The following is a 12227-nucleotide window of genomic DNA, read 5'->3' on the forward strand; positions in this document are numbered from 1 at the left end:
ACTGTAGCGTTTCACTGTTCCTTTGCAGACGATCGTTGGCGCGAGTAGCTGTTGCTCTGCTGGCACACCGGACAGTCCGGTGCTACACCGGACAGTCCGGTGAATTATAGCAGAGCGGCTTCCCCGAATTCCCGAAGGTGGCGAGTTTGGAGTTGAGTTCCCTGGTGCACCGGACACTGTCCGGTGTCACACCGGACTGTCCGGTGCGGCAGACCAGGGCTGCCTTTCGGTTGTCTTTTGCTCTTTTTATTTGAACCCTTGGACTTTTTATTGGTTTGTGTTGAATCTTTGGCACCTGTAAAACTTATAATCTAGAGCAAACTAGTTAGTTCAATTATTTGTGTTGGGCAATTTAACTACCAAAATTATTTAGGAAAAGGTGTAAACTTATTTCCCTTTCAAAGAGAAATAACCATTTGGTACTAAACGTGTGGCATAATCAACCCTTAGTTGTTTCTTTGCAAAACATGGTTATTTTGGACAAGAACAAGACTATTTCATTGCATAAGTAATGTTGTTTTATAAGTACATGAAAAGAATTTGCTTCCTCCAGTTCAAATTAGTAGACATTTTGGCATTCTAGATGCAAAATTTTTCTACACATTTAGGCCCCTTTGGATTGCGGAAATTTTTCCCGTTCCATATGTTTTACTGTAAAAATGAATTGAGTCATGTATACTTTACTATTCTTTTGAAATTCTTGTATTCCAAAGGGGCTCTTAGATATACACTATGTATACCTATATAGTAAAAGCAATATCTAGAAAAATATAAAATGAGGTGTTTGGTTTGAGACATCGTTCCATTTAATAAAATAAGATGATGCATCATAAGTCCATTCCTTAAATTTAGTAGGATGACCTCATTCCTAATGTTAGTACTAACTAACTATGATGATGGTGATTGTTCAACTCATTTAATTTCACAAACCAAACAAAAAAGTAAGAAACGAGAAGATGACGGATTAGCTTATTTCTCAAACCAAACACCTTAAAAATATCTTACAGTTTTGAAGAGAGCACGTACGAAACTAGTTGTAGCTGAACAATGTTCCAACACTGAGAAAAGCCTGACCATCTTCAGTTGCCGTAATTGTAACAGCTGATGCATGAAAATGAATATGTTTACTGGTTTTCACTCTAATATTGAATTTTCATCTAAATAGAGGAAATAATAACCAGTTACGACTGATTTGGCAGATATGGAATTGAAAGGGGAAGAAATCCTCTTCCTATTTGAATGTCAGTCCTTACCAGTAACAATCACACTAGTCCTTTTACTAGGAGCTGAACACATTTTCGCCGGTAACAATAAAAGCTGCACTAATACTCCTTCCCATTCACTATTTACTCACTCGTGTGTAAACAAGAAATTAAACTGCTAGAGCTGTTGGTGTCATCTAAGACTTCCGACTACGCAAGGCAAAACGCAAGCTACCTCAGTTTCATAGACACTGCTAGACGAATTTAAGAACCGTGCTCTTTGTAAAATAAATTCATATGCAAACATTAACATTCTACATTTTTACACATATGAGAGTAAAGGAGACAAGAAGTTAAGATCACAGGATGAGTAGATCACTACCAACAGGATATGATACAAACAACTTCAAGTCGCAATTCAAGTCGCGTCTTTGCATTAAGGAGGAGTAAGCCGCGGCTTATGAACTATGGTATAGAAAAATACAAAAAAAGAAACCTCTCGACACCAACGCCCGCCACAACCAAGAGCCCACACAACCCTAAACAAAAGCCTTTTAATATAGTAATGAACAATGACACTGTCAAACTTATTTTGTCTATTCTAGTAGTGTTCCATAAAAATATGGGCTATCAATATAATTTCAAGAGATAGCAGCATTTCATTGATTCAAAACTGATGAAATACAACAGTTCAAATAGTTCATGAAAATCATACCACTGGATCTAACTGACATAACTTTGTCTATGATCACACTTAACAAAAGACCCCTAAGGCCTTGTTCGGTTAGGGGTGGATTGAGAGGGATTGGAGTGGATTAAATTCCTTCCTACTTAATTTTGAATAGGAAGAGATTTAATCCTCCTCAATCCTTTATGATCCCCATGCATCCGAAGGACTATGAGAGAGTAGGTTGTTTTACATAAAACTAAAAGTGACCACCAAAATTCAAGCCAAAGAGGAACACATAGTTCTGAGTTTGGCAGGGGTGGCACCCACACCTCCCACCAAACTGAACACCACAGGTTAAAAGCTACAACTGATACATAAGAGAACCAGCATGACTACACTAGAGAAACATGGGGATTCCATCCAAGATGGCCTGCTCCTAGCTAGCCTACTACAAACAGTGCAAATTTGTTCATACAACATGCAAGAACCATGAATTGGTCAGCAGCATCTCTCTTCCAGAGTCAAGGGGCAGATTCTCAGTCCCTGTCAATGAAAGAATCACCATTGTTGATGAAATCCTGCTAAAAGGATACATGTTCAGTTAGACAAACATTAGTCATCAATTCCACATGCAAAGCCTTAGTCTAGACGGAATAAATTTAAAATAAGCTAGCAATTTAACACGTATTATGGTCGAGTTATGCACGAATAGGCATGATGAATCTGAGCAATGCACTAAGTACTAACAATTACAAGTATTTTTTTAATTTAACAACTAGAAGTAATTAAACTCCGCCTATGTTGTCTCAACATAGCAAGTCTCAAGTCCTGGTAAAGGAACCTAGCCATTCTAGTGGAGACGAAATTTGAAAGAAATTTTGGATGAACCCTCTTAGTGATGCACCATATCGAAGCCTGGGTATGGTGTTAAACGGGCAAGGATCGAGTAGGCACCCCTTTGGCGATGTGTCATGTCATGTTCTAAGCATGATGTTAAGTGAGCAAGAATCAGGCCACTGCTTCCTTAGTGGCGCACTACATCGTCATCGGGGTGTGCTGAAAATGTGCAACGGACTTTACACCATCGACTAGTGCGGAGGATTAGGAAGCTAGTCGAACCAACTATGATCCGTTTAGGTAGTTGAAATGTAGGATCGCTCACATGTAAGTCAATGGAGTTAGTTGACACAACGACTTGAAGACATGTAAATATCTTATGCATCCAAGAGACTAAATAGAAGGATCAGAAGATGAAGAAGGTGGATAATACCGGCTTTAAGAATTGGTACACAGGGACAACTGCAAATAGAAATGAAGTAGTAGTTTTGATTGATAAGAGCCTTAAGAACAGTGTAGTGGATATGTGAAGGTAAGGAGATAGGATTATCTTAGCCAAACTTATCTTGGGGGATCTGGTCTTGAATGTAATTAACGCGTACGCCCCCAAGTAGGCCACGACGAGAGTGCTAAGAGACTTTTATGGGAATACTTAGATGGCATGGTTAGAGCTATACCTATTAGTGGAAAACTTTTCATAGAAGGAGACCTCAATGTGTATGTAGGTCCAACAAGTGTAAGTTTCGAAGTGGTTCATGGAGGTCCTAGGCACGATAGTAGGAATCACGAGGGAGAGAAAGTCTTGGACTTTAGGGTAGCTTTTGACCTATTGAGAGCCAACACTTTCTTTAGGAAGAGAGAATCCCTCTTGGCAACCTATAGCAATGCCCAATACCCTAATAAAATTGATTGTCCTCACAAAAAGAGAGATAAATGGGCATGCTTGGATTACAAGGTGATACCTAGGGAGTGTATTGTCTCTCAACAGAAGCTTGTGGTGGTAGTCTCTGGTTTTAAGGTGTGTGCTTGTAGGGATAAATAAGGTAAGATTATGGGAACAAAGAGGTGGAAACTAAAAGGGAGACGGCATAAGTCTTTGAGGATATGGTCATCAAAGAGGCCACTTGTAAGGAAAAAGATGACAACATGTGGGAGAAGATGACGACATGCATTCAGAAGGTGGCCTCAGATGTGTGTGGAGCAACCAAAGGTAGTAGAGGCAAGGATAAAGATACTTAGTGGCGTAACGAGAAAGTCCAAATGACTATTAAAGATAAGAAAAAACGCTATTGACGTTTGGACCATGACAAAAGTGTGGACAATATAGAGAAGTACAATGTAGCAAAGAAGACCACAAAGTGAGTTGTATGTGTGGCAAAGGGCAGCGTGTACGAGAATCTTTACCAACTTTGAGTACAAATGAAGGAGAGGACATATATAGATTGATTAGGGTCTGTGAGAGGAAGACAAGGGACCTCAACCAAGTTAAGTGTATTAAAGATGAAACGAAGCATCTCTTGATGAAGGGGGATGAGATCAGACATATGTCGAGAGTATTTTGACAAATTGTTTAATGAGGAGAATGGAGACACAACTTTTCAGTTGCATGACCCTTTTGATGACACCAATAGGCACAATGTGCATAAGATCTAAGAATATGAGGTTAAAGAGACATTAAATAAAAATATAAAAGGGGTAAGGCAATGACCATAGCTATAGTATGGCTAACCAAGTTATTCAACCATATCTTTTGGTCAAACAAGATGTCTGACGATTAGAAAAGTATATTGGTATCGATTTACAATAATAAGAAATATATTCAAAGTTGTACTAATTACCAATGGATTAAGTTGATAAGTCATATATGAAGCTATGGGAGAGAGTTATCGAGCGTTGTCTGAGAGAAATAACGAGAATCTCTATGAACCATTTTGGTTTCATGCATGAAAGGTCAACTATAGAAGTCATTTTATTAGGGGGTGTTTGGGATGACTACAAGTTCCAGCTTCGATGTAGAGTTGTAGTTTATAAGTAGTTTATAATATCAGTTTAAATAATTTTAAAAATATTTTTAATCTAAATAATAAACGAAACGACTTATCTAAATGTCTTCTAAACACTTACAACTCCAACTTCACGATTTTCTGGAGCATCTAATGACCTGCTCCACCAACTCTACCAAATTTTTTGGAGCTAGAACTATCATAAACAGGACCTTAATAAGACAAGTGATGGAGCAATATAGGGAATAGAAGGACCAACATATGATTTCATTAACTTGGAAAAGATCTTATGATAAATTACCAAGTAATGTTACGTGGTGGACTTTGTACAAACATAATGTTTTAAATAAGTGTGTTGGACTCATTATGGACATGTACAATAATATTGTGAGTAGTATTCGAATAAGTGATGAACACATATATGACTTCTTGATTAGTATAGTACTACATCAAAGTTTAGCTTTGAGCCCTTAGCTTTTTTCCTTAGTGATGGATGAGGTCACAAGGGACATACAATGGGATATCCCTTAGTTTATACTTTTTACAGGTGATGGGATTAAATAGAAAACTAGAGTTGTGGTAGGAGAATCTTGAGTCCAAAGGTTTTTGGCTCAATGAAACTAAAACAGAATATATGAGATGAATTTGGCACTATGACGTATGAGGAAGATATTAGTTTGGAAGGTGTAATGCCTAGAAAGGATACCTTTTGATATTTAGGATCAATGCTACAAAGAGGTAGAGATATTAATGAAGAGACATAGAATCAAAGTAGAGTTGATGAAGTAGCGTCAAGCATCTGGCGTTCTATGTGACAAGATGGTAACACAAAAGCTAAAAGACAAGTTTTATAGTACGACGATTAGACCTGTTATGTTGTATAGTGCAAAAAATTGGCCTGCAAAAAGATAATATGTTCAACAAATAAATGTTGTAGAAATATATATGTTGTGTTAGATTTATGGCAATACACGAAGATATCGAGTCCAGAATGATAATACATGTGTAGGCTAGGGGTAGCACCAATTGAAGGAAAGTTTGTCTAACAACGGTTGAGATGGTTTGGACATGTCCAATAGAAACTTCTAGAAGCACCAGTGCATAGTGAGATCCTAAGACGCGGTAGCAATAAAGAGACAAGTGAAAACTGAAGTTGATATGGAAAGAGACAGTAAAAGGAGAATTGAAAGGACGGAATGTACCTAAAGATTTAGCTTTGAATGGGAATCATGGGAAATAGCTATCCACGTACCTGAACCTTGACTTGTGGCGGTTTTAATTTTAGTCTATCCCAACTTGCTTGGGACAAAAAGACTTTGTTATTGTTGGTGTAACTAGAAGCAATTAAGCTAACAATAGTTAGGTAAATTCCTCATGTGTTAATTTAGTTTTGCACAAAAATGTGAAACGGAATACAATGAAAATCAGGACAGAGACATATTTTGTGCATAAAAGGGAAGAGAAAGGATCTTACTTGATTAACTAAGTACGCAAGGAAATCATCCAAATCATCACTCTCCGCATTATGTGCCTCATTTGTTCCCATGAAGAATTCGTTATTCACTTGGTCATTAACAGCTTGCTGATTAACGGTGCTAACTCCATGGAGGTTGTCATTTGCACCACCGCCATTCAGCACCTGGGTCAGCATGGCAGAATTGTTGATGTTAAGGCCAGGTCTGGTGCTTGAAGAACTAGACAAAGCAGAATTGCCTATCAGCGTCACTGTAGAGCGTGTGTTGTTTTCAAAGCTGAATGGTGCCACCTGCTCTCTGAAACCTACCACTGGTACGGCTTTCCCCATGATTCCTGTGGTTTTCTTCTGATACTCATTTCTGAACGTTGGAATCTGTGCAGAGGAGCGTGCAAGTCTTGACAACCGGTTGATCTTGAAAATGTTACCCTGCGAATGACCTTCAGATGTTCCAACATTATGACCAAGATCAGAAAACCTTGGCGGCACAGCAACTTTCCAGGAGTTGCTAAGTCCTGCAAATTGGTGAACGTCTCTGGCAACCTCGTTAAATAGGCCAGCAGAAGAAGGCTGTTTCACCAACTGAGGAGACTGCAATGGTAAATTACCAGGAGCCAACATCTCACCATCTGCTATGTCTTCGAAAGGAATACGTCTGCTTGATCCCAAAATCTTGCCACCCAATATGCTCGCATAGGAGCTGCAAGAATGAGACGAAGAAAAGCACATGTTCGAGGTCAATGGTGGCCTGTCATTTGAGCCATTTGCTAATGATCTCCCAGAAATATCAACAGAGAAAGGTTTGCTTGCGTTCAACACCACACTATTTGAAATATTTGCAAAGGAGCTGCCAGAAGGACCAGAAGGGAAGCACTGGCTTCTACCTAGCAGCCCATCACTCCATACAGGTGCATAGGACTTGCCAGAAGAAATGAATCTGCTAATATCCTGCACTGGCATAGGAATAACATCTTTGGGTAAGTTAACACCATGGCTAACTGGTTCCATGTTTGACCGAGAAATGCCCAAGTTTTTCTGGGGGCTCATGATATAAACTGACTCTGTGGGTAGCAATGTCTCCGTTCCAATTAGTGATGAGGAATTCATCTTTGCAAAATGGTTGCTTGAGCTCGAAGAGCTAATGAAGGATGGGACATTCATGTTTCTCCGAAATGCTTCAGTTTCATCAGCAAATGGACTAGAACTCCTCAGTGTGCCATCACCGAGCTTTCTAAGGTAGATTCGGTACTTCTGAAATCACAACTCGGAAAATAGAAAAACATCTTGTTAAGAAAAAAAAAGACAAAACCATAAAATGAATGAAGTGGGCTCTTAATCATTGGAAGAAAAAAAATCAGGGGAGGAAAAACTAACTCCAGAAGTGCACATGTGTATAACATACCAAACTCAATACATGTGTGTACGCCGCTAGAGCTTTGTGTGTGGCAAACAGACATTCCGGTTGAAGTGACAGACCACAAATTCCATTGACATAAACACAATATTGAGATTAAGATAGAAATTGGGCAGAAACAAGTTTTATCCTAATATCTTTAAGAGTAATATAGTGGACAGGAACACAAGCATAGTGATCGAGCATAAGAGTATAAACCAAACCTGCAGATGACTGGCGACATTCTCTCTAGTAAGGCCTTCCACATCCATGATTTCTAATATTTTCTTAGGAACAGCCCCTGCATTTACAGCAACAAAATATTTGCTAAGATAAACATATTTAACAGAAGAATTGTTGATAGATAAAGCCATGACCCATGATACATGAGAACTTACTATCAATGCCAATCTGACGGACAGCTTGTACAAACTTCTGATGTAGTTCACCACACCATTGGACCCTTTGCTTCTTCTGGGCTGATGTTTTTTCGTTATCCTCATCAGCAACATCCACAGTCTTTTTGTTTTTCTTTGGATACTTCTTTTGGCGGGTTTCTCCAACCTTCTCACCTTTATCACCATCCCCAGATGGCAACTTCTGAACAACATCATCACTGTCACTGCCGATGTTGTTCCTTGGATCAATCTTACTGTTCTTCACCACATGTGTCCATATGCCCCTAAGCTGTTCGAGGCGCACTGGCTTTACCATATAATCACAGGCCCCATGCTTTATACCTTTCATTATAGTCTGTGTCTCGCTGTTTGCGGATAGCACTGTATGACATAAGGCAACATAAGTCAATTATGATATACAGAAGTCAACAAGCTCAATAGACTAGACATTGAATGATCTAGTGGCCTTCATGTCCAGTTGACTAGGCACATTTTTTATTTTCCATTTTCTTTAGGCATTACATGTGTCGTTTACTTTTAGGAAAATGTTTCATACACAAAGTAATGCAAATCTCTACCATTTACACTTCTGTTATTTCAAATAACTTCATAATAGAAACTTCACAAATTTATTAGAATGGGGCAGTGTTCACATCCTTCTGGAAAAGACTAGTTATAATGAAAAACCAACAATTATGAACCAAACTGCAGGCCACAAATTCAGAAGTTATCTTGGTTGCACCTAGAGCTTACTAATCCATGGCAATGTATGAAAATGTAATAAATGACAGGATTAAATTGTTAGATTGATTGCTCCTGTTACTTAAATATGAACAAAGAAAATGATAGCACATGAAACTACAAGCAACAATATTTAGTAGTTACTGATTGCACCTACTACATAACAAGCAGTAGCAATACAAACGAACTACAAACAACAATTTGGTAGCCAGACTGATTCAGTGAAGAGCTGCCACATAGGCAGGGGCGGACCTCAAACCTCGTGGCCCAGCTAGACTAATAGCAAGTATACATAAATTAAGCGCACAAAACCAAAAAAAAATTAGGTCAGCCCTCCTCCACACGCGTCCAGCCGGCACCCGCTGCTCCTCACCCCTCTGCCCCTCTCCGCAGTCCGCACGCCTGCTGCCCGCACGAGCTGTGTGCCTGCCGCCTGCGTGCGCCCCTCGGCTCCGCCACGACGCCCCGCCCGCATGAGTTGTTGGGGGTGGATTGAAGACTAAGAATCTTGTTATTACAGGCGTCTCAGCTCTGTGTTGGGCTATTTGGATAAGTAGGAACAACTTAGTTTTTGATAAAGCCCAAATGATGACTTATTTGCAGGTTCTGTTCAGAAGCACTCACTGGCTTAGACTCTGGATGCAGCTCCAAAGAAGTGAAGACACAGCTGATCTAATAAGGAATGCTTGTTGACGTCTAGAGATGGTGGCCATGCAGTTTTTCGCTTTTCATGGTTAGAGTTTTACAAAGAGGATCACGTTGTAATGGAACCTTACTTTTTGTTGGTGTCGCGTTTTCACCGTTTGGGGTTGCATCATCTATTTCGGCTTAGAGGTGTGTCCCTCCTTTGTGCGCAGTCGGTGGTGCGGCTAGTTTTGTGAAACATTGGCCCTAACCTCGGAAGACGTGAAAGCTGGATTTTGTTTCCGTTATCTAAAAAGTAACGTACAAAACTACAATTAACAAAATTCAGTTACATGTAGGGAAAACCTGGCATGTGTAACTAAAACTGAAAACAATGAGAGGTCGATTTGGCTATGAACAAATGGTAAGTCACAAAAGTACAAAAATTAAATTTTACTTTTCATAATGCTAAAGAATGCGCCGTAACGTATGAAACTAAAAATAATATCATTAAGAGGTTAATCAACACCATCTAGAGCTTATGAACAAACAGTGACGATCTAACGGACACCAAAAACGGAGAAAATTTTAGTTTCCATGCAATGCTTACAAACAAATTGTAAGTATGAAGCTACAAATGACAAAAAGAAGTATCCAGCTCCACTGTACTTGCAGTACTTAGGAACAGACGGTAACATACAGAAGTAGAACATAGACAATAACGCAGTTATTAGCTTGATTGAATCTGAACGCAAGCACCCCTAAAATCAAGACGCATGATTGGCACATGTGCCATTTACTCATATCCTACCCAAACATTCATAACCAGCAGCTCTACCGGATATCTCGTGCCAACGAGTTATAATCAATCCATTGAATGCAGCTATCCAGAACAACATCCAAAAATGGTAGTACTACAAATTCTCGTGAGAGCCATTCTTTACACGATCAGAAGAATGCCATGCATAAAACTGGGAAAATGAGTTTGAGTAAGAGCTTTACTGATGACTGGGAGATCCATCTCCAGGCCGATGAGCTCGAGGAGCTTGAAGCCGTCCATTTTGGTCATGACGACGTCGCTGATCACCAGGTCGAACTGGTTCCCGTCCTTCCTCTCCCTGAGCATGTCCAGCGCCGTCTGGGCATCCGTCACCACCGTCGCTGCGTCGCACCACCAGAATTCAACCGTAAAAACAAAATCACCCGAAAAAATCATCGTCTGACCTAAAAATTGTATCACAATCACAACGGAATCGGGGAAATAGGGCGGCTAAGAAGGCAAGAATACACACTGTTGTAGTTGCAACACTTCAGCTGCCTCTCTAGGATCTTGAGGCAGACGCGGTCATCGTCGACGGCGAGCACGCGCAGCCCCACTGGGAAGGTGTCTGCGTCCATCTCTTCTCCTATATCGAAAACGTACACGATCAGTTCCAAGGAAACAACTGCCGGCCAAAAATAATCCCCGCAAGGAACCCGAGAAGACTCGAATTTTCTTACCTGCTGCAATGTTTTCCAGCCAAGAACCTCTGGGGAGCAACAGAGGCAGAGAAGGAACGAAGTAAGCGAGACGATTTCCGGGCGAAGAGCAATGCAGCGAGTGCGAGGGGGAGGTGAGATTTATTGCAGGGCCAAGGGGGATTTGGGGAGGAGCGGGGATCCGAATGCATGCGGCTGCAAAGATGGAAGGTGTTCATCCTTGCAATGTGGAATTTCCCTCCCATTAATTCCTGCCTTCAGTTATCTTGTGCTTCCACCACCAGCTTTGCTGGGTTTGCTCATCGCTTGTGTGCTGTGGTTCGCTTCAGTTTCATGATGGATGGAAAACTAGCCAAACCACACACGACTCGCCCATGGTTTAAGAATTGCGGCCGGACTCACACTCAACCGTCTTCGCGAGGGCCGTTACTGAGATTTTAGGGAATTGGGTGGAATTATAAATCTCTACTAACAATTAAGTCAATAGTGTAGACCATCTCCTGTGCCTCGCCTCTCCCTCTGCACGCACGCCTCCATCTTCCCTTGCGAAAGCTGCAACCGCCACGCCCCCAACAGCTGTCGTCCAGTCCCCTCCCTATTCTGCGTCCGCGATGCTCGAGGTCCGCAACCACGCGCGGTAATCAACGCGCCGGCGCTTGCGGAGGGCCGGGGAGGCGGAGGAGGTGGAGGTGGAGGTGGAGGGGAGAAGCGAGGAGGACTAGGCGAGGAAGACGGCGTGGTCGAAGTCGGGATCGTAGACCTGGTCCCCGCAGGCGGCACAGAAGAGCTCGATGCGGTCGACGTCGACGGCGATCTGGTGGCCGGGCCCGCGGAGGCGGAGGCGTGCGTGGTAGCGTGGGAGGGGCAGAAGACGGCGGCGCAGGAGAGGCAGGCGTAGAGGCGGGAGGTGGGGGACGCGGCCGCGCAGGGCGAGCTCGCGCGGGTCCCGCCGGATCTCGTGGCGGCCGAGCAGGCGCACGCGCAGGCAGCGGCGGAGGAAGCGCAGCGGGCGCGAGGACAGGCGGTACGCGGCGAGCTACGGGCAGGGCGGTGGTACTCTTCCACGGAATGATGCATTGGCCGCCTGTAGATGTGCAATTACTCTTCCACGGATGGCGTGATGTACTACAAGACCCACTTCGAGCAGCTCTTTAAGGAGACCAGGAGCTTTTCCAAGAAGTTCACGCCAGGTAATGTAATAGTACTACATGCTCTTCAGTTTCCACGAAATTCTACTTAATTTGTCATGCCAAAAATAAAATTATCCTAAAAACTTTATTTGTTGTAGATGTAATTCAGGTGGCAAGTCATGAAACAAGGGTGAACTGGTATAGAGCTAGCCTCACAAAACTAGAATCATCGTGACTGCTCTTGGAATTCCTTTGTTTATTTGTAGTAACTGGATA

The 12227-nt window shown here is 41.8% G+C and overlaps 1 protein-coding gene across 2 annotated transcripts; it reads right to left on the reverse strand.

Annotated features, from left to right (window-relative positions):
• Positions 1-1817: 1817 nt before the first annotated feature.
• Positions 1818-11917, reverse strand: LOC103638799 (two-component response regulator ORR25). 2 transcript variants are annotated; one of them, XM_008661613.4, is made up of 7 exons: positions 10843-11917; positions 10635-10748; positions 10345-10503; positions 7978-8358; positions 7804-7880; positions 6187-7437; positions 1818-2450 (listed from the first exon to the last, which is right to left on the reverse strand). In XM_008661613.4, exons 2-7 carry the CDS (start codon positions 10738-10740, stop codon positions 2409-2411), a joined length of 2016 nt encoding a protein of 671 aa, XP_008659835.1. In that variant the 5' UTR covers positions 10741-10748; positions 10843-11917; the 3' UTR covers positions 1818-2408. The 2 variants fall into 2 exon arrangements, with proteins under 2 accessions (XP_008659835.1, XP_008659833.1); XM_008661611.4 differs by having other exon boundaries at positions 1818-2453; positions 10843-11910.
• Positions 11918-12227: the final 310 nt, after the last annotated feature.

This window comes from Zea mays, chromosome 9, assembly GCF_902167145.1.
Source record: "Zea mays cultivar B73 chromosome 9, Zm-B73-REFERENCE-NAM-5.0, whole genome shotgun sequence".
NCBI lineage: Eukaryota > Viridiplantae > Streptophyta > Magnoliopsida > Poales > Poaceae > Zea > Zea mays.

Bases quoted from the DNA above. Each gene is read 5' to 3' on its own strand.
- LOC103638799 (XM_008661611.4), bottom strand. From the start codon at position 10,740: ATGGACGCAGACACCTTCCCAGTGGGGCTGCGCGTGCTCGCCGTCGAC. The intron at 7,881-7,977 runs GTAAGTTCTCAT...CTGTAAATGCAG, and splicing joins CCGTCAGATTGGCATTGATA to GGGCTGTTCCTAAGAAAATA. The intron at 2,454-6,186 runs GTAAGATCCTTT...GTATCCTTTTAG, and splicing joins TTGCGTACTTAGTTAATCAA to CAGGATTTCATCAACAATGG.